The sequence below is a fragment of the Anopheles coustani genome, chromosome 2 (genome assembly GCF_943734705.1).
Source record: "Anopheles coustani chromosome 2, idAnoCousDA_361_x.2, whole genome shotgun sequence".
NCBI classification, from domain to species: domain Eukaryota; kingdom Metazoa; phylum Arthropoda; class Insecta; order Diptera; family Culicidae; genus Anopheles; species Anopheles coustani.
The window spans coordinates 38,006,448-38,033,322 of NC_071289.1; the positions used below are offsets into that span (position 1 = coordinate 38,006,448).

Below are 26,875 nucleotides of genomic sequence, written 5' to 3' on the forward strand. Positions count from 1 at the left end.
TTGCCAATAACTTTTGATTCTTTGAACCGATTTTCACGATTGACCCCTCAAATGAAAGGTCTGCTCAAGACACACAACTTTAACGATAGTTAGATTGTCCAGGCTACTTAGTTTTTGCGAAATGATTTTGTATGAGAAAATGGCAGAAACAGCTAATTTGCCAATAACTTTTGATTCTGTGGACCGATTTTTACGACAGACCCCTCAAACGAAAGGTCTTTTGCAGACCAACAACTTTGTGGAAGTAAAGACTTATCCATCGTTTCCAGTTTTGGAGAAATTAATACTGCGACACATTGTAAACATGGCCCGGTCGACCGAAACTCTTCGAAAACCTGCAAATGTCATTTTCATACAATCCCAGGCCGGCAGAGTTCGAAAGGTCCCGATGCGCAATCTTTCTCTTCGAAAGAGAGATTTTGCGATGTTGCGAGAGAATTTTCAGTTCTCTTTTCTCTCTCAAATTGTGCGCATAGTGGTGGGTAGTTTCCTCGGAACTGAAATGAAACAGCTCCCCCTGGGAGCGGATAGCGATAGCGATCCAGATGGTCCTGGGGACCATTCAAAAGCTCGATTTAGCCTTTGGATCAATTGAACCATTGATTGTACAATTGTTAAAGGAACAAATAATACGAAAAATCGGTAAATTTGGTCGGTACGAATGATATAACGGGTTGGGACTCGGATTCGAAGATCCGAATCTCAGAATCTTTCGATTCAAATCCCTGTAGGGATTCACTGAATCCCTCACTAGTTTCCCCATCACTAGTTTCTTCTTCTTCTTGTTGCCAATCGTTGGTGTGTTTTTACGGATGATTCGAACTGGTTTGAAACTGCCAATTTCATTTCCAATCCAGATTGGATCAATCAAATTCCAGCCCAATCCTGGAAGTGGTGTACATTTCCAAAACCAAGGTGAAGCTGAAGGTGAGCGAGTTTTGATCAAGATATTTACATATTGTAAAATTCATGCATAAGTAGGTTTGAATATTTTCAATACGAAAAAAGAAACTGTTCAATTAAATGAATGTAGACTCATCTTTCCACTATTCTGGATGAAGATAACATTTTCTAAATGCTGTTCCAACTACTGTTGTGTTCATAGGCTGTTGGATTGAAGAACTCGTGATCGGTTGAAAGTAAAATGAATCGGTGACCACAATTACGATTGGTTCGTTGTAATCCTAGTAGTTTTAACTGTGATAATAGGGATGAGTACAACAGAGTGTTCCCAAATTATTTGTCTGATTCATATTATTAACGTAACTAGAAAGCACATTCACTGGGTCATATATGAGATATTCCAAGGTGGTATCATTCCAAGCCCACATTTGCAGCATGGAATTTTATAAATTTAGATGTTAATCATGATGATACATGCTGATCAGATTACGAAATAAAGACAGAGAAGGATGGATATGTTCTGAACGAAAGAACAATGTTGTAGCGTATTGGCCACAGCAATATAAAGTACAATTTTGAAATATTTTTTGTTAGAATTTTTTATTATTAAATGTTAAAACCTACCTGATATAGCAAGTTCCATAAAGCTAGCAAGAATCTTATTTACACCTAATTCTACAATGTCATAGCAGCTATAAGAATACCCTACCAATAATAGTTAAATTTTTACATTTCTTTATATTTCGTTCTTTCTTGAACAAAGAAACATCTTATCATAGCACTTCTTTCTCCCAGGAGCAGAAGAATAAGAACCGCTAGAGGTTCCGTTTCATCATTCCCGTTACCACCTTAGCGAGCAGAAACCGACACCTGCCACACGCGGATTACGTTGTCGGAATAACCGGCATACAGGGTTTGTCCGTCGGTGGACCAGGCCAGCGACAAGCACTGTGGCGGGTCACCGTTCTTGGCCGTCTTCAGCTCCTGAACCATCGTCTTGGAGGCAAGATCCCAGATCTTGATCGACGGTCCGTAGGCGACGCACAACCAGTAGCGGTTAGGCGAGAAGCACAGAGCATTGATGACCTCGTTGTGCTCGAGCGTGTGCAGATGCTTGCCATCGTTCAGATCCCACAGGAAGGCGCGGCAATCCTTGCCACCCGACGTGCAGAGAGAACCGTCCGGCGAAACGGACACCGAGTTGAGGTATCCGTTGTGGCCGAGATGGTCAATCTTCAGCTTGCAGTTGGCCAAGTTCCAGACCTTCACCACGCGATCCCAGCCAGCCGACACGATGATTGGGTTGGTGTGGTTCGGCGAGAAACGCACGCACGATACCCAATCGGAGTGTCCGTCCTCCTGGATGGTGTACTTGCACTCGGCCAGAGTGTTCCACAGCTTGATCGTCTTGTCGCGCGAGCCGGACACAATTTGACGGTTGTCAACCGAGAACGCAACGGAGAGCACATCCTGTGAGAAGAAAGGATGTGTTAATGAACTATTTCACTGCGATTGTCCCGATGGAAAGAGATGTGTTATATTCGTTACAAAACAAACAACTTCGTACAATTTAAATAATGTCTCTCAACAAAATGTGGCTCCTCCCTACCATATGGGGCTTGGAAAGAAAAGTATTGTTCTATCGAGAGGACTTTTCTCTTGCACGCTCTAAGAAAGAACGCCATGCTATTCATGGATTTTTCGAATTGCACGGAGCTGGGTTGTGCGTATTATCTATGTGTACGTAAGTTGTTTGTTTCGCACGAATTGTTTTCTTCTCTAAATTTTACAACAATGCCTTTCAATTACGATCATCAAATCATGTACCTATTGATTACCATCGTGAGCGATTGAATCGACCCATCCAGTCGTTCTACATACAAAAATACTATCGCGTACCACCGAAACACAACGCTTTACGTCACTGGTACATTGAAAGTAGAATTATCGGATGACTCTAAATCACGATTTCGGGCGATCGGGATCCATTCCACGCACTAAGATTTCTTCTGCCACGCATTGGCGCATATTTGAAAACCAAATCTTTATCTTCTGCCTCGCGTAGGCGCTGTCACGAATCGACCTTCGGCCCTAGCTTTACCGCCTGAAAAGGTTCAACGCAAATGGATACTTAAATCCAATCCAATTATCTGCGTGGAATCTTGCAGGTATATGCAGTGACTTCTGGAGTAACTAAGTAACTCATAGTTACCCTAGTAGGCACTGACCAAAAAGCTCCTAGCCAATTTCATTTCGGTTCCGAATGAACCGTTATGATTAAACGTGTTTGCTCGTTTCGCCTGCCGCAGCAGGCGTTTTCAGGATAATAATGGTCACACCTTAGTATGGTCTTCGAATCGGCGAGTCGATACTCCGGCAGCCAAATCCCACAGACGCAGAGTCTTGTCCCACGATCCGGACAGAGCATAGTTTCCATCCGAGGACAGCACTACGTCGGAGATGAAATGCGAGTGTCCGTACAGACGCTTCTGCGGGATTCCGTAGCTCGATTCGTCACGAGTCAGCTTCCACACGATAAGTGTCTTGTCTGAAGGAAGAGTAAAGTGAGGTTAGGAACCATTGGACTATCGAATAAACACGAGAATGCGGCAAAAAATAGCTCAAATATGCGGTAGAATATTGCGAAAAATGGTTCTTCACATCTCCTCTTGTTGTTTTAATGGGAATGTAATCACGTATGAGAGACAAGATTTTTCTTTTAAAGCCGACACAAGACACTGCCGTCCGCCATGTTTCAACACGTTTTCTACGATAGTCGGATACTTACCACGAGACGAAGACAGGATCATATCCGGATACTTCGGATTCGTGGCGATTTGAGTGACCCATCCGGTATGGCCAAGAAGTTGGCCGCGAAGCTGCAGAGTTTCAGACATTTTGGGGATTTGCAATTAACAGTTTACGGGCAAATTCGCAACGAGGCGATATACGCGTGTAGCTCGCTTGGAGTTTGCGAAGAAAAGAACTTGCGGACGTGTGACTGTCACAAATGTTTACGTCAAATATTTCCGCTTATGACCAAGGTTCATTAATCGAAGCGAAACGAGCCTTTTTCACGCGACTGAATCACAGCTTGGTAATAATTTTCTTGTTTGATGAGTAATTATACCAGGGTTGAACAGTATGTTAAAATAAATCGATCTTGTCGATCATTTGTTTTCTTTTCCAAGTCTTCGACAGAGTCATAATTATTGGCGACTTAATATTAGATACACTAAACCAAAATACACATAAATTAGCGTTTAAAAAAGTTAAAACTGATGGAACAACCTTATGGATATGATGTTGAGACTGTTCAACGAGGGGGTATAAACAAAAATCCAAATGTCGACATTCAATATTGGATAGTTTTTCCTTCCTCCATTTCTTTTTGTGCCGTTTTCAGACTTTTTTGCTCAAATAATATTACTGTCGGAGGTATTTTGCAGTTGTTCTTCAATTAAAAAGTGAACGTTAAGATAAATATGCGATTAAAACCTTCTAAAATGTTTCTTAAAATTATGCTTAATTTCAGAAATGGATACGAAAGGTCAGTCGTCCTACAGGGAGTGGCAAATCTGGTGGTATAAACATGAGCTGCGCAGAATATTTTATTTTCAAGAGATACCGATGATCTCAACACTCTTTAATGAACATTCAAACCGGCCGCATCGGTGTAAAGGAGCTGTGCAACCGGTGTGCTAATTTGGGATCGATTACGTGCCGTACAAAGGTGGAAAAAGATAAATACGGACTGATTTCGGCAAACAATCAGCAAAGCGATTCTGTTTGGTGGCAGTGCAAAACGGTGAAAATATACAATTCTCGGTAAACGCAGCGTGTGAAACAGAAGAGGCATCAGGAGCGGCTTGTGTCAAACGACGTGCATGCCAGAGGGAGAAAGAAGCGTGTTCGTGGAAAGAGCAAAACATTGCGTACCGTGCATCGAGTCGACATAGTTGAAGTGAGAGTCTCGAGTTTTGTCGGTCGATACTTCTTTCTACAACGCCGCGGCCATTTTGTTAGAAGTGTGCTTCATTGGAGTCGATCGAAAGTTTGAATCATCCGAAATTCGCATGATTTTAAGTGCAAAGACGGCCGAATCAGTTGCAAATTTGTGCTAAACGCGTGGCTGGGGTTCACTCTACCGATTTAGCATACCGAACAGCATGGAGGACAAGGCTACGCTAAAGGATTTGGACCAATGGATTGAACAACTGAACGAGTGCAAACAATTAACCGAATCGCAAGTGAAAACTCTGTGTGATAAGGTAGGCAAACGAGAAACGGTGACGACGTTTTCTAAACCAGCAGCTAACGGAGCGAACCATAGCCGATGAATTGGCTCATTCATGAAGCAAATTTGCACTGACCATTGCGATGCTGGAAAACAGATTTTAATTCAACGACCCCGCAAGTGTTTCCAACATTTTCCCCCACCCCTCCTTCCGTAAGAAGAAAAAGGATAGTCGCTGAGATTTTCGTATTTCGTACATGGCATTGGTGAACGGAGAAAGGGGTTCCTGGTAACTCGTCGACCATTCCCCCCGCAGCCGGAAAATCGACTCACTCGTGTAGTATCAGTGCAAAATAATCGTACCATGTAATCCGACGTCCTTCAGAGATCAAGAACATCATCAATCGCAAACAGGCCAAAGAGGGATGGGAAGATCGATAAGGCGAAAAGGCCCCTTGTACACCCCAAGGGAGTGACGTTGACGAAAGAGTGGGAGAGGTGTAGAAGGCGTTGAACAAGTATTGCAATTTAACGGCACCTCCGACGAATGCAGGAAAAAATTACCCTTTTCTAGTATGAAATACCGATAAACAAATCGTTTACGCGATAAAAATGTTTATTCTTGATTTTGTTTTTTTCTAAAACTTCCCCAATCGGAAGCTGTGGGTTTCTAACGATGGCTTACACAAGAAGTATCGTTAAAGTAATTTATTTATTTTTTGGTGCAAAGTACATTTCGCATTTGGTGGTCACGAGGGAAATGAAAATGGATGGTTGGTCGCTCGGTAGGGGTATTTGCGAGAAAAAAGTTTCTGTCATTGTGGTGCGGTTTCAGACAAAACAGGGGATGATAAATGATTAGTTTACCTATGTGTTGTATTGCTAGGGGTAATGATGATGGTAGCAGGTTTGCATGTTTTAAACCCACCGACACGATAAAAATTCAAGTATGAGTCATTGCGCCGTTGAATTAACGTGATGACAACGATGATGACGATGCTGATGATGATGTGTTTGTATGTATTAAATTTACAATTATCAAAATGCAAATTTGAAATTTCTTGCAAAGGTACGTTAATTATATCCAGCTTGAACAAACTGGATCAATTTTCGCAAAGAAGGTGTTTCTTGTGTTTGAACAAAGCCGCAAGCGTAATTTTGCGGATAGATATAGACCACCGTAAGTGGAACGTGAAATAGATACAGAGTTCAACCAAATGTTTGTTATCTTATCTATGGTGGCTCAATCAGGTTTTTTACTCGTGGGTTACAACCTATAGGCATTCCACCGACACACATCTTCTTGACCGAATCGAGACAAAAGTAGGGAACTCAATGACAAAAATATAATAGTTAGATATATATCATTGCTTAAACTGTCCTTTTGTCATGGCAATGTTCAATAATTTATTGTTTTCTTTCAAAAACTTATAGGTTGCAAGCAAAGAAATTAAAAAGCTGAAAGTTTTTCGAGCACCGCAGAACGCACTTTGCTCCCTCCAAAATACGCGAAAACCAATCGGACAGGAAGTTTGACTACCGATACAGCCTCAAACAAAATATTGCATCTGCTAAACGAGCAAAACACTAAGAAAAAAATAGCTCGCTCTGTTTCATTTGCCTTCAGCCAGAGAATCTATTTTTAGGCCCCGTAACCTATACCGTGCCGACTATTGGCCATCGGTGTGTAGATGTTTAGACACACGAAACAACCGGGAAACTGTGGACTCTCGTCTGCGGTTCAAGATCTTGGCACTGGCGCAAGTAACGCTACTCTTCCGTTCAAAAGCCGACGCACCACACACACACACATCTTCCGCCTTACCATGTCCCCTTACGGAACCGGTGGTCAAAGGAATCCATCCATCCGGGCAGTTGAATGAACGGTGACAAATATGTATATTCTTCCGGTTGAAGAGGCCAATACTATATTGCAATTATAGTTAAGGTTTGCCCTACAGCCTTGTAAGTGTTCCGAGTTTCCGAGGGACAAAAACTCGTCGTCTTATTTTTCGATTCGAATTTACAATCAGTTTGTTCAATAGCACGTGCACCGTATTATGACGTTACCAGAGAGTTTGTAATGAGAACTACCAGCGTCTTTGGTTATCTCCGCCTTCACATTCGGGAGGATGAATGGGGTGAACGATTGAATGAATGCCAGTTCAAATGTCATTGGCACACTGCCTTGGCCGCAGGGACCTAAGGACATAGTACTGCTGACATCACTTGTGAATGCAGTGATGCACGTTCGATAGTCTAGTTCTGGTCTGGCACACACATGGTGTGTTACTATTTCCACACATGTCAGATATGAGGTGATGGATGGGTGGGTTTTCCCAAAATACATTTTTGGTTGCCCATTTAATCCTTGCTGACCTCCAGCAATGTACTTGTGAAGGTATTGTTTTTCATGAGTCTTATGGTCAAATAATACTTTTAATAACATCACCCTATAATACACTTTCGTCCACAGTATGATCTGTAACATGTATGAAGTGATTTAACTAGATATGTTAACAAAGATTAAACTGAATTAAAAAATATTTTTCCCACGTTTTACTAGTTTAGTAGAACACTATGAATACATACCCAAAGGGGTTTGCTATCCGATTCCTGTCGGGTGGTCATATATTAACATTGACCTTAGAAGTCTCACTCGAAGGACGAAGGACACATTTTGTGCTTCGACTTACGCTGTCTGCGGAAATGCCTGTCAAGAAAGGAATAAATTGTACCTGTACTACGGTTGGAATCGAACGTTTTGCCGTTAAACGTGGATACGTGTAGTACAGAGTAAATAAAATATGAGCAATAGGGTTTGGGGTATTCGACATGGGGTGGTGCATACACACCCCTGTACCCTATATATTTTTTTTATTGCCCCAAGAAAACTCACGCAGTTCAATTCTATCGTGCGAAAGAAACGTGGTGGCTTTTATTGGCTGAGGGTGGCGTAGGTACCCAGCAGCATAACTTCTTTCCTAGGAATGACGGTCGTTGGAAAATTTACATTCCGTCACATGCAATCGATGGTTTGTTCTGAAGCTTGGAAGCAGTTTGATGAGGTTCAGATCATTCAATCATCCGTTAGTTGATGATGTGGTGGCACTTTATGGTGTCTGTATGATAAAAAGGATATTATTATTGTTTTTTAAATTGCGTGGAAAACGGATTTAGTATATTTTCCATTTTTTGGAATCAGCTATTTCGTATTCATATTATGTACGGTTTTCATCAATTCCCGTGACTCATACGTTGAATCGGGAATATTAAAGATATACATGTATTCATGGTTAAATTATATTATCAAGTGCCTTGTTGACCATCATGATATCTTCTACGTCAGTAGAGTTTATCATCTGTGTACGTACGTATCAGTGCTTACAGTGCGTAGCGGAAACACGGTTGATAACAGATTAAATGTTTTTATTTTCACCTTTTTTGTGATTGCTGTTGAGCACAAGTGAGTCACTTGTGCTTATTGATATCATTGTTATCTGAAACCAATTATTGGTTCTATTCCGTTTCATTGCTAATATATTCAATTATGCTTACGATTGAGCCGATCTCCATTTCTTATCAAGAATAATAACTTTATTTACACTTTTGTTTTCTTATTCTATTGTCTCGAAACTAGGCGAAGGAAATTCTTTCGAAGGAATCCAACGTTCAGGAAGTGAAATGCCCCGTCACAGTGTGCGGCGACGTGCACGGGCAGTTCCACGATCTGATGGAGCTGTTTCGGATAGGCGGACGATCGCCGGATACTAATTATCTGTTCATGGGTGATTACGTCGATCGTGGGTATTACTCGGTGGAGACCGTAACGCTCTTGGTAGCATTGAAGGTAATTAACGATCGCACCAGAAAGATGAAAGCTGATAGAATTGGCACGCTTTCCCACAGCATTCTGACATTATATTTGCTTTGTTTTTTTGTTTGTTTATGTTTAACTAAAGGTCCGATACCGTGAAAGAATCACGATTCTGCGTGGCAACCACGAGTCCCGGCAAATTACTCAAGTGTACGGTTTCTACGATGAGTGTCTGCGAAAGTACGGCAATCCGAACGTTTGGAAATTCTTTACGGATCTATTCGACTACTTGCCACTGACGGCGCTGGTCGACGGACAGATCTTCTGCCTGCACGGAGGGCTTAGCCCGTCGATTGACACGCTCGACCACATCCGAGCACTCGATAGACTTCAGGAGGTGCCACACGAAGGTCCCATGTGCGACCTGCTCTGGTCCGATCCGGATGACCGGGGCGGCTGGGGCATATCGCCGCGAGGAGCAGGATACACATTTGGGCAGGTAAGCTTTTGGACGATCAAAGGAAAGTGTGGCGATTCAGTGTGAAAACAATACAAACGTGCCTCTCTCGTATACCTATTGCAGGATATTTCTGAGCTGTTCAACCACACAAACGGTCTGACATTAGTATCTAGAGCGCATCAATTGGTCATGGAAGGGTATAACTGGTGCCACGATCGCAACGTGGTCACAATATTCTCTGCGCCTAATTACTGCTACCGTTGTGGCAACCAGGCTGCATTGATGGAATTAGACGATGCCCTAAAGTTTTCATTGTGAGTATCGTAACTGGACCTACGTAGTTTAGCAGTACATTTGAGCATATTTATAATTCTTCCAATATTTTTGTTTTTTTGTAACTCTCCATTCCATTTAGCCTACAATTTGATCCCGCTCCGCGCCGTGGTGAACCGCATGTGACCAGAAGAACGCCAGATTATTTCCTTTAAACACAAACTTCATATGCTATGATGCTGATAAATTAGCCTGAGAATAATGTGGTGGTCGGTCAGATACAGACAGACAGACAGACAGACAGGGAAGCGATAAATACAACAAGAAGCAACAAGTTAGACAGTAATAAAAAAGGAAAACATCAGTGGCGACGCTGTCAGCAAAAGGGGGATTAACAGACACACGTTAAATCACATTAAAACAACAAAATTATGCATAATAATAAAAAAAATATTAAATAATAAAGTCAAAAAAATATTATTTAACAACAAAGCAAGGATCAACAGAAAAACCACTGCAGGATTAACTATTGCGGAGCAAAAAGGAAAAATGATTACACCATCGAATAAACACGCACGCCGATCTCCTGCTCTCCAACCGATGGCATAGTGTCTGTCCCGGGGGGGGCCAGGAGAGGACTTCCGTATACACTGATCGGAAAGATTATTTAGTACATCTCAATTTTTGCGCACCGACCGTGTGGTTGTTTCCATGGGGAAAGTCGTTATTCGTCCTGAGTGAACACGCTTGCGAGAGATTATTAACCGAATTCCGAATCGAAATAGTCACACGATGTTGGTGCATTTCGATCACCCGAAGTCGACCGATCGTGCGCTGTTTGACGTGTTGGCGCTGTTCAATCACCCTCACCTAAGAAGTAATTGCAAGGATCCTCTGTTTGCTGTCGGTAGTGGAACGTTTAGTGCGCACGTGGAGGTGGAGAAAAAATGCGGTGGTATGTAGTATTTAAAGGAAAAACAAACGAGGTATCCGGTAGAACCGTAGCGGAAAACCAGAAGTATGTATCCGTCTGAAAATGTGCGCGAGAAACGACGAACAAGAGAGAGGAGAGAGAGAGAGAGATAGTATCGTTGTATGCTGGAGAAGTATTGAAAAAGAAAAACATATGAAACCTACTTTAAGGCTCTATCTTTTCCTTGCTTTAGCTCAGTATCACCTCCCCGGTCTGTTACTTCGTGGCACATTGCCTTTAATGTTGGGGCGCTGGGCGTCACAGGGGATCTAAAATATTTTCGCGAACAACCTTCAACTCGGTAAATGAAACACGTATGATGTGGCCTTTGCCCGTTTTGATCGACCCTTGCTAGATGATCATGTTGAACTGATCGATTTTCATGTGCAAAAATAAACGAAAACCCGACCCTAATGAAGTGATGTAACAAAGGCCCGCTAAAATTTCATTAGACCATATTCTTCTTTCTTGCGATGAAAAGTTGAGTTGCTACAAGCTTTGGTTCAGCTGCGAAAGAAAGGCCATGATGGAGGTAAACCTTTTTCCTAGTTTAGGTATGTAGGGTGTGATTTTTTCCTTTCAAATGTTCCGGCGTATCGCCATTAATGTCCCCAATAAGTACACTATACGAGATATAGACGGAGGGAAGGAGTGAATTATTGTAAAAGTGCTACTTGAAGAAGTACAGTATATGAAGAGCGTAAACTTGCATCATGTTTGCTGCTTAGGAACAGCAGTCGTTTCTGTACGAAGCAGTGGAAGGATATAAACGATCATCTGTCGATCGAGCGCAAGGTAAACATTTTCTTTAGAAGAACTTTTAATGGAATGCTTCGAAACACTTGCAACAATAAAAAAAACGTAACAAACGAAAACCATACAAAAGCAGCGCTTCTCTGTTCCTTATTCTGACGTGTGTGACGATCGGTGTGTGGCTTGGCGTTCCCGAAATCAGCATCATTGAGTTGGCATTATTTCTTTATTAATAGTTGGACCATTCCACGGTCAAATTGCGAACCTTTAAGCTATTACTGTTTGCATAAACATATAGTTACGAAATGATGCAAATCCACGGCAGCGATACAGCGTAGGAAACTTGTAAAGATAATAATTTGTTTTTTCAGCACGGGTTGCTGCAGTCCTTTAAAGTTCTCCTTAAAGGCGAAGGGCGCGGGAAGCAGATGAAAAAGAAATGGCGTTCATAAAAAACTGGCATCAGTTTGTAAGGCACCGAATAATCGAAATGAACCAAGAAGGCCACAACCTACGACAGCTGGATGCGCATAAATAATACTATCTAATGGCAATATAATGCGAAACAGAATAGGCCATGGAAATCGGAATACCGGGAGGGAGTAGGGTTTGCTTATGCGAGTTTACTTTATCCTAAGCCAAAAACATGTCGAATGCACTAGTGAGCGCCACGTTGGTAATGAAGAAAAAAAACAAATAATCAACTAATAAACCACAGCACATAGACAAAAATACAACTCCAGACATACCAATCCATTCATGCAGTCCTCGTGTCAATAACCGAATGGATAATGTGACAGGAAAATTAATAAAATTTACGTTTTAAATAATAAAAATCAGAAGCATGTCTTCTAGGAAAAACTTGGCGTGTTTATTTTCGTTTCGTTCTTTTTGAGATTTTTTTTTCACTTCTTTTCACCCTGGTCTTCAATAGGGAAATTGGCGTGCCACGAAAATGCCCCCAGCGGGCCCGTTTGGGAGCCGAAATCCACAAAATCGTCGCCAAAGGCATCAACCTCGTGGAAGTTCAAAGGAGGCGCACGTCGATCGATAGCTGTTTGTTCTTGTTTGCTATAAAAATCTGTAGATGAAGTTAAAAGTTGGTATTGATTAATTTGGAAAGCTGTTTTATCGCAAATAGATTTACTTACCATCATCACGAACAATTATCGCGTCGCATAGCGTTAGTAATGTTGCAAGTAGAATGATAAACCACTTAAACTGCATTTCAACCTTTTCTTTTCAACGATTCGCAGCTGAATGGTACGGATTTACAATGCTCGGTTGTAATTTATACAAAAAAAAAAAAAAGAAACAAATGCGACAAGTACCGAAGAGAAAGTATGGAAAAGAAAATTTCAATTAAATTCGATTAGATGCGGTAAGGAAAGCATAACTCGATTGCATACCGTATCGATCGACAACCACCAAATGTTATTGTTGCACTTGCATTACGTCACTGCATTGCTTTTAGTTCCGAAACATTTAGAAAGGTAAGTTGTAAAATTATACTTTTATTGTAGCTCCTTAAGTGATCAAGTAAGTCAACATTTATCTTTAATTAAAATTGATAACGCAATTCCAATTTGCCATAACCCTTTTACAAAACTAAAATACTAGTTGCACCAAGAGTATAGTGATTATACAAATGATTCAAGTATCAATTCTACCATCTACAAGACTAAGTAACTGTTGCACCAGCACGACTATCAAAGAAACGCTACTTCTGTTGATTGCAAACTACTATACACCAACCAAATTTTAGCTCATAGCCTTCAAACAAACCAAATACTTTACACTTAATTTTTCCATCTTTGTTTCTGTCTTGGTAAATAACATATATTTATATATTTTTTACTCACTTCTATTTATGTTTCCACGGTCACTAGATTTCTGACAAAATTGTCTTTTACCTAGATGCAAATATTTACATAGTTTATTTTCAAAAACCTCAGCATACAACGTTATCTCGTAGTTTAGTCTATATGAGTATAACACTGCAGTTTGACCATAAATATTATTACAACGTGCAAGACAATTTTACTTCTTTTAATCAATTGCCCTTGGGTTGCGCTTTTGTTTATTCTGCGGCTACATACAGATATTTGCATAATATGTCTGGGGTTGGAAAATATTAAAACTTACTATAACAAGGTTAAAAATATATAGTTTGATGTCTGTTTAACATGGATATCCTATTTAGAATCTAGTATTCGGAACAAGGCAAGTTTATTCGCGAGTAAAAGTAAAACAAATGCAATGCATCATTGCCTCGCTCTTGCAAAAGAAAAGGTAATGGTATAAGTGTTTGCCACGTTGTTCCTAAAAATCACTCTCGATAAAATACATTATGCTCGTGGTACAGGATGCTTCCTTAGCTTGGTTACTTTTAGTACGTTCCGTTTGCGAGACTTCTGAATTCGATGGAGCTGCTTTGCTTATCCTGCGTGACAATGTTCGGTTTCAAATTGACCTGCATGCCGTTTGATATGACGGTCGAGGCAGACGCACTGCTGGACGTACTTCCACCATCGAACTTATCGACGCTCGATGATTGCGAGGAACTGGCTGTGTCGCTGGTTCCATTCGTTAGTCCCAATCGGAACAGTTGACTTCTCGTAAGCTCGTCGGACGTTACGCTTGCTCGCGCCAAGCCTTCCTTTACTAGCTGCTGTGCGATGTTGATTTGATCCGTGCCGTTCGGTGCCATATCGAACAGTTCCACGCCAGGAATGGGAGATGTTTCTCGTCCCGGTAGGGCGCTCTTTCCGTTCCGGTAGGTAACGATTTTTGAAACTATCTTTTTCCACTGGGCCACTGGTGAAAAGAAAGCAAAACAAATGTAAAAGAACAATAAAACAGATGAAATTTGCTATTTTATTACCATGGGTTAGCTCCTCAAATCGACTGACTGCAACAGGATCCCACTCGTCGTCAGTCGCTTCTGTCGATGCTGCTGGTGCAGGCTGGATGTGGAATGGTTCCACCCTCGCCAAGAAGCACTCTATGGCCTGGAAACGCAAAGCCAAAAAGTCTGGTCGTAGTTCGTACACTTCGTTCGTATTCGTATACTGATTGTCGCCATAGTCTACAAAGTACAGATCGAGGACCACCTCCCCGGGTTTGTATTCGTTGGGAAGGACAGCGCACACTTCCGCGCGATACCACTTGTTGTCGGCGTTGAATTCGGCCGCCACGATTTGGCCCAGGTGAAACTTGCGTAGTGTGTGTAGCTCACGATTCTGGCTTTGGATGTAGTATTCCGTCATATTGCCGACCAAAGCGTCTAATTCGGCCGACTGTGGGCCCACCAACTGTACAAAGAACTTACTAGGTGACACTATCGCTGACACATACACTTCCATATGGCCTGAACCGTACGCTGGTATGCCTAGCTTTTCGCCAGATGGTTTCGGAGATGGAGTAGATTCTATGACCGTCATGTTCGGAGGCGGTGTCGGGGCCGAGCTTGAAGGTGGAGTCCGTATGCGTGGTTCACGTGCCTGTCTGTTAGCCTCCGGATGGGTATTTCGATACTCGATGTCCTCCTTCACCTTTTGCGAGATGAGATCCTTGGCAACTTCAATTTGTGCTTGCGTTCCAGTTATCATAACGCGCCGGTCGCTATCGTTTCTAGCGCGGCCCTCGAGCCATACTTTGGCCATCGACTTACGGCAGATTTCCTGCAACTCATCCCCACAACGGCCCAGTAGTTTTCCGCACGCTGCCTGAGGGACTACAAATGCCTCCGTTATTGTAATGGGCCTTGCCGTTTCCTTCTGAACCATCTCCTGTGCCTTTTGAACTGCCGTTTGGGAGGGTCCTTCGATTCGACACAGCTGACTAGATTCATCTCGTTCGCTGAAATTGATACTCGTTCCAGTGGTTTGCTGAATGTGCTTTAGCGTGTATCCCTTGCGCCCTACTACCAGGGGGATGAGCTTATTTGATATCACCAATTCCACCGCGCATGACTCCTGCTGCTTGGCCACCGTTTTACTGACGAAATCCACCGTATCATCGCCTGAAGAAGGACGCCGTTTTTTCAGCACCATGTACAGGTAGGCGCCACCGGCTCCCAGCAGCGATAGTCCCAGAATGAATGGTAGTGCCGCAACCGATGACTTCATGTTGGTGTGTCGAGTAGAATTCGCTTCACGACAGGTGGGTTAAATTCTGGAAAATTATCAGAAAACAAAAACTCTTGAGACACACTGCAAAAATAGATAGCACCAACTGACGTCAAAGTCCCGGCAAAGTACGACGATGCCTACTCTGCGTTGGTTGCCTGAAAAAGTAAGACTACCATCAATGGTTCCGCAAAAGTAAATGCAACGATAACCCTTTCGAAAAATGAAACTGAAGCTGTTGAGCGTGATATTTAAACCGGTGCAATCGATCGAAACGTTGCTTATTGAAACGAATCATGCGAAAAGATGTGGATGAGTGTTCTAGCCGCGCCAAAATGCTACACATCACACAGGACGGTCAAACAAGTGCGCAAAGCACAACCCATCTCTCGCGAAGGCACGGGACAGATCACCGGTGTATAGGCCATCTGGCTAATAATAGATTTATGACATAACGAATAAGCGGCTGGTGGGTAAGTAGATAAATAAATCGCTTTTCGAACCTTGTGTAAATTGACCAAGCTGTAACGCTTACATTATGCAATGAGCAATACTTATTGAGATCAGTTTGATCTCATGATTTCAAGATGGTTTGGAAGCATATAAATGGTATTTATGCACGTGGTGAGGTAAAATATTTCTCTTCTACATAATACACATTTAAATAACGCACTTGTCTTTCCAATTAATGATTCGTACATATTTTGGGTTTTGTTTGACCATGAAACCAGAATGTAACTCGTGCGGCCTTGAAATATTTACTCTACGAAGTACACTTGCAAATGTCATGGTGCTAGGCATTTCGACGACCACGGGCTCGCCGGCGTCTAATTTCTATATTTTGAATTACCTGCTTCAACCTATACTCTTTTTATGCGATTTTCGTGCGTAGTTAGTCGGAGATTTGCCGGGAGAAATCACATCTCGCACGTTTCGTTTCGTTATGCTGTCGGAAGGAAGTGAAAACAAAACACTTGCACTACCGCACCGTGCACTTATGACTTCTTGCACGGCAACTACAGTTATTTTGATTCTTTCATTCTTGAATAGCTTCAACAGGTTGGTCCATGCTAGACACAGCGAAACTGACAACTTGTTTGTAAATAAGGCTACTGAAACGAAGCAATACGTGCTTCAAGGGGTTGGATTGGCACAGCTTTGCATGTCTCTTTACCTTGCTGGTACTGAGACCGAAAATGGATCAATTTTGAGTTGAGAATCGCCAGTTGATTCACAATACATGAGTATTGCTTACAATTGCAATCAAAACGATTTGCTGCCACAGGAATCATATAGTTGATGAATATCAAAGTCAATGGAAAAGAGGTCGCAGCATACCAAGTAACGATCGTTCTATCGGGAAAAGCCGTGAGAAAATGTTTGACAGTTGGTTGAAATTTTGTTTGCCTCTCACGAGCATCCAGGAAAGTGAAAATTTGGTATGTTTCATCAACAGAACAAGGAATTGAGGCGTTCGAAATATGTTATGGAGAAAGGCAAAGCAAAAGGATCCATATCCCATGACTTCACACAGAAGAGCAATTTCTATCCGCGAGACCATGGACACTGTGATCTAGAATTACCAATTACCTATTTCGCAAAGATTTTGGCGGCGATCTCCCTTGTGTATGCAAGTATATTTGTAAACACTTTTTCAACCAACTGTCACAACAATGGCGGATCAAAAAATAGCTTTGACCCGAGCGGGTGGTTTTCGGCTCGTTACATGGTATGCTGCGACCTATCTGTTGATTGACTTTGGTTGGTACAATTTCTAAACATCAAATTTAAATTCTATTGGTCAAATGTTGTTGTTCGACTATTTGCGAGTTTATTTTGTAATCCTAGTTTTAGTGTTTGCAGCCTGCAACATACAAAATAACATTTACGTTGAATAAAATGATGAATGACTTATGAGCGAAACTTAAATTTAAACAAGAAAAATGAAATGAATGAAATGAAATTCGTGATGAATAAGCAATATGAGTCGTTTTTCTGAATTGTTTTATGCACACAAGTGTGTGAACATCTGGAAAACCCTATTTAGTTTAGGCAAACTCCAGCAAAATCGTGAAAACCACCGAGTTTATGTTTATTTCAACTGCCACGTGGTTCGTTCAAATTGAACTTGAAGGAAGCATGGCGTTATCGTTGCGCAGTCGCACGAATATAGCGTAGAAAAATCAACAAATAAGTGACAAGAAAGGTTTGTTTATCATGTGAAAAAAGGTGTTACGATAGATTGAAAAGGCATCTAAACTAACTAAAAAATCCCGAACGCTAAAAGCGCAAAAATGTTGCTAAAAGAGGTTGCAAGGTTTTCGTTGCAGCATCGCACTTTGTACTGTTATTTGATATTGAGCATATGGATATTTCTATTGATAGCAGGTGAGTATTATGTGAACTATAAATTACACTGCATAATGGTTGACAGTCGACACTAACGAATTCTATCAATTTACTACACAGGAATGTATAAGTACATCGGCTCCATAGAAAACAGCAACAACCTACTCACCGCCAAAGGTTACGGATATCGTAAATCGAATGCATACCTGTCGGACGATGTTGACCCCATGGAAAGGATACGAGCAAAGGAAATCAACCAGACCGACTGTGCTCATCCATTTGTTATCGTCGCCGGTGAAGAGGGCGGCTCACTGGAAGGGTGGTCTCTAGAGGGGGTGCTGTTATTGATACGCCATGGCGACCGTGGTCCGATGGCACATGTGCGAGGCATCGGTGAAGTAGATTGCGGCTACGAAAACGATCCGGCCCTAGCAAGATACGTCAGCTTTCTGCAAAACAGTACAACGAGCAGTACGACCGGCGGACACTGGATGAAAACGGGCCCCTTTCATGGTTTCCCACTGCTACCGGCCGCCTCCAAGCTGTGCCTGCTGGCCCAGCTAACGCACAAGGGCATCGCACAAATGCTGCACGTTGGTGATATCATTCGACAGACATACGCGACCGCCTTGGGCCTAAATACGCGGGTCCCGATAAGCACATTACGTACCACGCCGTTGAACGCCTCGGAGGGCGTCACAAACCCGACGCCGGGAAGTCAGTACACGATCGACGATGTTGTGATCTACTCCACGCGATACCGGCGCACGTTCCAGTCGGCCATGGCGCTCCTTTTCGGTGTGCTGCCAGCGGAGAAGTGGCTTGCACTCCAAATACAGGAGAGCCACAGTTTGTCCTACTGCTTCTCGGATTGCGCCTGCCCGCAGGCGGAAAAGCTAAAGAAAATGCTGGCGAACGAGATGAACGGCCACCTGGCAAAACATCCCGCCATCGGTGCGATAGCGCAGTGGATCGGGGCTGCGCTGTTGCAAAATCCGCTTGCCGCAGGCCAGCAGGTGAACCCGCTGGAAATACGGGACGCGCTGCTGGCGCACATTTGTCACGCTGCTCCTTTGCCGTGTCGCAAGATACGCACGAACGTGCATGTAGCCGATGGACACCGGTACGGCACGAAGGTTGGGAGCTCCACGCAGGACCCGCTCGGCTTTGATGTCATCAACATCGACCAGGATGAGAGTGCGCTCGGCGGAGTGGCTGGACCTCCGGTCAACACGGAGCAACCGGACGATCTTGATGCCACCGAACAGGAGCCGGAAATCGAGGGCTGCGTCGAGAAGAGTCACGTTCTCGCCCTCATGTCGTACATCCACTGGGCGGGTATGAAGGAACTCTACAGCTCCACGATGCGCCAGCAGGGATTACTTCGATCGTACGGACTGCTGCGCAACATCGTCGCGAACATGCTGAAAATGATTTCCGGCGATCGCGTGAAGTTTGTGCTCTACTCGGGCCACGATAAAACGTTCGAGTATCTAATAGCTTCGCTGGGCGTGCAGCTTGATAACCCGTTCATTCCGTACGCGTCCCGGATGGCTTTCGAGGTGTACAAAAGCGACAAGGATACGCAGTACTACTTCCGCCTAGTCTATAACGGACGTGACGTCACGAACACAATCGACGTTTGTGAAAGCGGCAAGAGCCTGAACGTTCCACGTGGTATTCGGGGTGGTCGCGGCCATCTTTGTCCGATCGAAAACATCATACGGTTCATCCACGATGACTACTTTTTTTCGCTAAACGCTTCCAACTACAAGGATGCCTGCTTGGCGCAAACGAAACAAGATGGCTATTTCTAGACATGACTTCCCTGAACAAAGTAATATTTTGCCGCCAATTATGTTTACAAGAAGATAACTGTTAACCTGTGATATAAAACCAGAAAAAGCAAAAACACCGATAAAGGAATATGCTTGGTTTAATTTGTTTGCAGTAGCAAAGCGCTTGCTCAAGTAGAATCACACATGTGTTTATTTAGGATTTAATCTGTTTCGGTAATTTTATAAGCTAATCTTGGTGGAGATAAGTTAGAGTTTTATTTATCGAAGATGCACGAAAAGGAGAACTGAATTTAGTAAAAATCGACACATATCAATGAAGCCAGGGCCAAACTGTCCCTTTACTGTTGTATTGTATTGTAGCTATGATGAATGTTTCACGAAATATTGTGACTAAATATAAATAAAAAGACATCCGGAAGCAAATGCTGACGGTCAATAGACTTTTAAACTATTTTATTAGTTTGTTTATAGTTTTTAACATCTTGATGACATGATGAAGATGAGGTTTCATTGATAAATGAAAAATAAAATTGTTAATAAGAGTTTCGTTAGTTAGATCATCCCATTGTAACATACTCGTAGAAATGTAAAGAAGTAGACATTGGTTTTAAATAATCTACAATATTTCTACATTTTTTTTTGTACTATTCCAGCGCACATGATTAAAGTTGCTGAGTTAACGGGGTTCATCAAACTACGCGGCGATAAAACAATGCTCCGTACTACAAAGTTATTTTGAAATTCAATACCTCTGGATATCACGAGCGTTCGTGGAGAGCTTTATCACAGTAATTTTAAATTCTGGATCAGGATATTCTATGATTTGCGTCATTGGTATGTAAGTTCTGCGAAACACAAGAACATGTAATTACGTCCGCCTCTGTAGTGCATAGCGAACTATAAAACAGCGATTGCATCGGTCAGAAAGAACCAATAATCGCAGTTTATTAGCCGATGCTTGGGCAACCAGTCTAGTAATGTGAGAAAAGTTTTGTGCTTGCGATAGTTTTTCAGCGTGACAGCATTTGGTTTCAGATGCAAATTCGAAACAATGAAAGCAGTGGTAATCTTGGTTGTGGTGAACATTTTCTGTTATTTTATAACTCCAATAAGTAGGACATTCTTTCTAAACTGCACTTCATTGAGAATTAAATAGTAGCCTCAAACAGATTTAAATTACTTCGTTCACACAGCTGGTATCATATGTGATAAGGATCCAAGCAATCAGGAACAGGCACTGAAGAAACATCTTTTTTGCAATGGCTATAACGCGAAAGAACCCCCTACTGACGTATTAAATGTGACAACGTACTTCACAATAAGGGCGATGCATTTGGTAAGTGGCATGTTGCTAAAAAAAGTATCGAAGTATCAATTTAACGGTCATTTCTACTTTTCACAGATTGACTATGTCCATAGAATGTTAGTTTTCACGGACCATGGATTGGTAAGTGATAAATTCCAAGAAAGGAAACAAATTGCAAGTGCATTCTTACCCAGCCCAACATGGACTATTTTTACATATCTTGTAGGTTTGGATCGATGATCATTTGAGTTGGAATGCTTCGGAGTGGTACAACATAACTGTGCTAAAACTTAAACAAGATGAAATTTGGATGCCAAAGATTATGACCTTTGATAAGTGAGTTTGTGACCCAACCGACTTGATGGACTTTTTATAATTGCATATTTAATTTCAGCTCTGTCTCGAAAGCTGTTGCAGCCAACTGTAAAATTTCGGCTTGCAGTTTGACCCACTTCGGGATGATACTTTGCTCTCCGTTTTGCTCAATTGCGATGCCATGTAGTTTTGATGCATCAAGATGGCCCTATGATACGAGAATATGTAAAATGAGAATTTCCATGGAAAATGAAGGTAAAACCCGTCCCAACACCATGCAGTCGAAATTACAATGTTCAGCTGCGAAACCAAATTCACCCTATGGAGATTGGAGCCTGATGTCAGTTGCACACAACCATACTACCATTAATGTGCCGAGTAAAGAGCAAAATATGGCAGAGGAATACCAATTCAGTATGCAACGTAAAGCAGATTATGCGGTGGTTTTCGTCCTTTCGCCTATACTTGGTAAGCTCTAGGTGTAGCATAAGCTGTGCTGATTGCGGTCCTGACATACATTTATTTGCAGTGATCGTTCTGCTCACCCTGTTTATTTGCTGGCTAAGTTCGATGATGCACGAGCGACTAGTTTTACTTCTTGTTTCTCTATACTGCCACTACGGACTATTGGGTGTGTGCACGATGAATATGTTTTTAACGGACCGTGAACCAGTACCAGCAGGTGATAAAACAACGGATGGTATCCACACCGGATTCTCTATTGATTTTTTTTGGTTTCAGAAAAAGTTTTGATTATCTCTTATATTATCACCTTTATTTTGTTTGTTGTAACACTGTTCAACCGATGGTTGCACAGTGCTCAAGATTCAGCCATTACTAATGAGTGGATTGGCAACATGTCAAAAAATCGAGCTATGGAGTTCATTCTGAATGCAGACTACCTGAATTTTGACCATAAGGTAGTGTAGACCGAGTCCTATAATGGTCGTTGCTTATTTTTAAACGATTTCAAAAGAAAATGTCGCTACCAATCACTTTTATTCACTTTCAGATGGCAAGAACTAGCAAAACGTCTAAGTCGGTAGGACAGGATTGCCAGCTGTTGGCAAAGCTCATTGACCGTGGAGTCCTGCTGGTAACCACAGTAGCTTATATCGTTCTTTTCTGTGTGTACATTCATGTCAAGCATGAGAAAATTGATCCCAATTTAATGTGTTCCTATTGAACGAATAGCATAGTAGCTGTAGGAGAAACGTCGAATATAAATTAAATTACAAACTTTTTGACCAAAGTAAAATAAAAATCATTATAGTTTTAAGTAAAATATCCATTCAAATAATATTTAGAAATTATTCGACATTTTTATCAACAGACAGCTATGAGTGTTTTACGTATTATTTTATAATGCAAAATTGCACATTCATTCAGCTGAAATACTACTGAAAATAAATAGCCGTTAAAAATATTTATTGAGGCATGCAAAATTTCCAGTGAATGCTTTTTATGATTGTAGTACCATATAATATCACACATCATAGCCATTCTTGAGAAAATTTATAAGTGAACGAATACTTACTGAAAGCCATCTACCACCCTGTTTACTAAAAATACTAGTCTACTGCATTTCTTATTAACTTATTTTTTCAATAATTCATAAATATGTCCATCTCCTTTCGGGGGTCCGCGACAGCCGAGCGGTAGCGCCGGTTAGAAAATCGGCCCATGAGGGCCGGGGCTCACCACCTCGACGGCGTGGGTTCGAATCCCAACCGAGACCGGACCCTCCCCTGTACGAGAGGACCGACTATCCACGTACAACAGGGAAACAAGTCTCGTAAGCCCTTAACGGGCAGGCATGACCAAGAGGTCGTTACGCCAAAAAGAAAAAGAAGAAGAAGATGTCCATCCTTCTATTGACTAATGATGTGTGAATAAATCAGGGACTCCAATCATCCCGTGGAAGTTTGTAACGTTATGTTGTTTATGTTCAAAGGTTATTAAAAGAGTACCAAGAATGGAGCAATATGTATCCCTTAAAAGAATAACATGTATTTCTTGGTTCGGTTTTTGAGTAAATGTGAGCGATGTCAAAGGTCAGAAAAAACACATTATCATATAAATCGAAAAGTCGATCAACATGCTCGAAGTTCTCGACTCCTGGTTTGATCAATCGAAATTGCACAACGCCTAACGAGGAAGCAAAGTCGGGCAAAGATTGCATCACAGACCGGCCGGATGACTTTAATTTTAACTGTAATTCTTTCAACATCAACAACAAGTAACCGTCCGGGATAAGGCCTAATGATAGGGAGGAAATGCCCTAAGAACAAAAAAGTCAGTTAGAGCATGATGGCTCTAACAATACGGCAACGCTCGTCATATCTTAATAAATAAATAAAATAAAAATAAATCAACAACAAGTAAAGATCGTAGGATGAATCCTCTCCCTAGGATTTTAGGTATTACTCATTACTAACGTAATATAAATCCATAGTTCAGGGAAATGATTTATTTGGCAAAAATATAAATAAAATATATTGTTTCAATTATTTCCAATGTACCAACGCATTCACACAATGCTAACGAAAATATGCCTTCAGAGTAGAAACGCCATGCATTATGCAATATGCCGTGCTTCCTTAATAGTCGCTGACACGATCAGTAAGGTTCATGTCCAGGAAAAAAGCGACAGAGTTTTACGGAAAGTTTTCCCCCACATATAACAGACATCCCATTTCCAAATGCAGTAAAAAGCAATTGAATTAGTCTCTCAAAAGTTCACCGAAATGACGTGTATTTAACAATGCACAAAATTACATATGCTCAAAAACATCACAGAACAAAACTAGTTTAATTGATTATGGGTAATGGTAGAATAAATTTTTATCTCTAAATTTAATCCAACTGTGGATTGAAAGAAGATTCAGAGAACTAAAAACAAATGTCTACATTTGTTTTGCATATAGTTGGAATGGTATAGTATTCTTGTCATTGTAAAGCTATTAACTTTATGATTGAAGGCGTTTTTCCACCGTTAGGCGATATTGCAACTCTGAACAAAGCCGTTCATGGACGGCATTAGGATTAAACAGCATTGCGCAACAGGTACACTTTTGGCTGTTGAAACAACAGACCAGCAATAATAAAATCTATCTGGGAAGAAGAAATGCGAACCCGGTCCAATTTGCACAGCAGCCATTATTAATATTTGATCGGTGGGCAACATTTTCAGGCGGTTGCGTTTCTGCATTGTCGGATTTTCTTTTCCACCGGAAAATTGAGCAGAAATCATAAAACCAAAAAAATGGCTAGCACGCACCAGTTTAATTACCCGCTCAGCAATCGATGGGCTTTGAATGGAAAGGAAAGCGATCGCAGCGGGTTGGTGAAGCTGGTGCGAAAATCTCTGCTCTAGTGCTGGGATTTGTAGCAAATAAATGATTGCACTTTTTTAGACCCATAAATTGTACGACGAAATCACAAATCGCCAATCATTAACAAAATGGCAGCTGAAACCTCCTGACAGAGTTTTGTCAATAATTCGAAGGCACAGTTATTAGTTCACTGTATTGTTCGCCACGTTTAAAAGCAAAGCATTTCATTCGCTCATTTCAAATATATTAATCGTTTTATGCCTTTTTTAAGAAATTAATAACAAAGGTACATTTTACTCCGCGTGCAAAATCATTATGCTTTCTCGTTCTGTTTAATTGACAATTGTTAATAAGAAAACGAGAAAGCATGACGCTTTTGCACGCTGGGGATGTCTCTAAACTAAAACTAAAAACTTCATTGCAAGCTTAAGCGACGAACCTGCTGAGATGATATATTCATCGACAATAATACTATTAACGAATCGAAACCTTGTGTTGTTTGAGACGGAAAGAAATACTGTTACTGTTCGATTGCGAAATATTTCAATTACCGTCCATTTCACTGATCTATTACTGTGAGTATCAACCAGGAACCAAATTCTGACTATCTCGGCGAGCGGTAGGAGTGAAGAAGCTAGACAAAATACTCTTAGGCCTCCCAATCCAACGTCTCGTTGCCATTGAGTCATAGGCTCCAGTTGCCGAGGGCCTTTACGCATGTTTGGTGCTAGATCAGGCGAGGGGCTGCTGTCGTCCACCCAAAACTAACACTGCTGGGCGGGAGGGAGACGCAATGCTCACATCAGCGTTCACGTGTACATGTACACCGAGGATGCCGTAAGTGCGGCTGGCCTGCAGTGCACTTACCGGCGCGTCACCAGCGCGAGATTGGTTGTGAATGAAAACGAAAACGACAGTAACGACCTCCCTGTTGCGCCGACTTCCCTGCGGTATGGGATCGCTGGCACTCGAAGCTTCCGAGCGCACTAATCCCGATCCCGGCTCGTGGCGCGCAGAGTGGGAAAGCCCGAAAGCCACCACCGGCCGGGCGTCTCGAGAAAGTGCACTTGCGGATCGTGGAGCGAGAAAGCGAACCGTGCCGTCGCGCGCGCTGCGATACCCATTATGCGCTGAAGATCGGCGACCGGGCAGAGAAGCGCTCGGTGAAAAAGAGAAAGAGCCACCCGAGGAGGCCCCACCACACCGTGGCGAGGCGTAGCGAACCCGTGCGAATCGGTTCCGTCGGATTCTGGTGGGAACGAGGTGCGTCGACGGCACGGAAAAACCGCGGCCGGAGCCTAGCGAGCGGTCGTGGCACTGCTGCAGCCAGCATTTCAACGTCGATCGTCCACCGAACAGGACGCGCAGGGATCGTCTCAGTTTGTCGCCGAGTGAAACAAACCAAGAGCGGGTGAAAGAGAGATAGAGCGAGAGGGTGCATGCGAGGACCAACTTGGAAGTTGGTGAAGTTTGTGCTGGAGTTCGAACGTGGGACCGTCGCGTCGTACGGAAGCGGATCCTTCGCGGAAAGTGACCATACCCAAAGTGAGCAACCGTGGTGAAAGGATACGCCGTGCGCCCGTTTCGTGTTTTTTTCCGTGGTGCAAACTAAACTGGATTCGAAGTTCGACTTTCTCGTCGATACAGCGCTGCGTGCGAAGAAGTGTCGGAAACGGATCACACCGAGTGCTTCCGAGGATCAGTGAATCCCCAGCGGTCGAGTGACCTGGTGCTGTTTATCGTTTCGGGTTTCGGGTGTGTGTGTGTGTGTGACGCAGGCGGTCGACAAACATGAAGCTTCCGGCTCTGCTGTTCGGCCTCGGGCTGATAACAGGTGTGCTGTCGCAAGGATTCGGCCAGCAGCCGCCCCCATTTCGACCGGTGAGTAGATACCGCGCCAACCGCAACCGAAATCCGGTGGAAGCAATTCCAGCTGGAAGGACAAATTTTAAAGATTAAAACAACGAAAAAATCACATGCACACTTGCGGAGCATACAAAAATGCTCTCACTTTCTCCGATTCGGCCACACTTGATCCGCACGACGCACAACACCATCAACAACAAACAGTATTGATAATGTGTGTGAGCGAGATGTGATGTAAGGGGAAGCGAGCGAAGGAGACGGCGGCGCGCCGGAGATCCGGAGATCGAAGAAAAAAGTGCGCGCAGCACCAGCCGAAACCGGTCTGGGACGCGATCTTTCTCCCGAGGGCCCTTTGCAAC

At 42.5% G+C, this 26,875-nt stretch overlaps 6 protein-coding genes across 6 annotated transcripts in view; 4 read left to right on the forward strand and 2 right to left on the reverse strand.

Annotated features, from left to right (window-relative positions):
• Positions 1-1,621: 1,621 nt before the first annotated feature.
• LOC131266413 (small ribosomal subunit protein RACK1) lies at positions 1,622-3,893 on the reverse strand. The gene is made up of 3 exons (XM_058268925.1): positions 3,692-3,893; positions 3,243-3,451; positions 1,622-2,373 (listed from the first exon to the last, which is right to left on the reverse strand). The coding sequence occupies exons 1-3, from the start codon at positions 3,798-3,800 to the stop codon at positions 1,753-1,755; spliced, it is 939 nt and encodes a 312-aa protein (XP_058124908.1). The 5' UTR covers positions 3,801-3,893; the 3' UTR covers positions 1,622-1,752.
• Positions 3,894-4,560: 667 nt separating this feature from the next.
• LOC131266684 (serine/threonine-protein phosphatase PP2A) lies at positions 4,561-9,979 on the forward strand. The gene is made up of 5 exons (XM_058269289.1): positions 4,561-5,174; positions 8,781-8,990; positions 9,103-9,456; positions 9,541-9,731; positions 9,833-9,979. Exons 1-5 carry the CDS (start codon positions 5,073-5,075, stop codon positions 9,903-9,905), a joined length of 930 nt encoding a protein of 309 aa, XP_058125272.1. The 5' UTR covers positions 4,561-5,072; the 3' UTR covers positions 9,906-9,979.
• Positions 9,980-13,364: 3,385 nt separating this feature from the next.
• LOC131262055 (tudor and KH domain-containing protein homolog) lies at positions 13,365-16,544 on the reverse strand. The gene is made up of 3 exons (XM_058263968.1): positions 16,397-16,544; positions 14,301-15,592; positions 13,365-14,233 (listed from the first exon to the last, which is right to left on the reverse strand). Exons 2-3 carry the CDS (start codon positions 15,544-15,546, stop codon positions 13,806-13,808), a joined length of 1,674 nt encoding a protein of 557 aa, XP_058119951.1. The 5' UTR covers positions 15,547-15,592; positions 16,397-16,544; the 3' UTR covers positions 13,365-13,805.
• Positions 16,545-17,840: 1,296 nt separating this feature from the next.
• On the forward strand, positions 17,841-20,086 carry LOC131265711 (2-phosphoxylose phosphatase 1). The gene is made up of 2 exons (XM_058268013.1): positions 17,841-17,934; positions 18,016-20,086. Exons 1-2 carry the CDS (start codon positions 17,841-17,843, stop codon positions 19,710-19,712), a joined length of 1,791 nt encoding a protein of 596 aa, XP_058123996.1. The 3' UTR covers positions 19,713-20,086.
• A 426-nt stretch (positions 20,087-20,512) lies between these two features.
• On the forward strand, positions 20,513-22,244 carry LOC131264359 (acetylcholine receptor subunit delta-like). Its single transcript, XM_058266663.1, has 7 exons — positions 20,513-20,528; positions 20,888-21,030; positions 21,097-21,141; positions 21,227-21,336; positions 21,395-21,423; positions 21,845-21,946; positions 22,057-22,244. The coding sequence occupies exons 1-7, from the start codon at positions 20,513-20,515 to the stop codon at positions 22,242-22,244; spliced, it is 633 nt and encodes a 210-aa protein (XP_058122646.1).
• Positions 22,245-26,441: 4,197 nt separating this feature from the next.
• LOC131262300 (uncharacterized) overlaps positions 26,442-26,875 on the forward strand; it is a 35,973-nt gene continuing 35,539 nt past the window's right edge. Inside the window, exon 1 of the mRNA XM_058264271.1 lies at positions 26,442-26,531. Within this exon, the coding sequence (XP_058120254.1) occupies positions 26,442-26,531 (90 nt within the window). The remainder of the gene's footprint in view (positions 26,532-26,875) is intronic.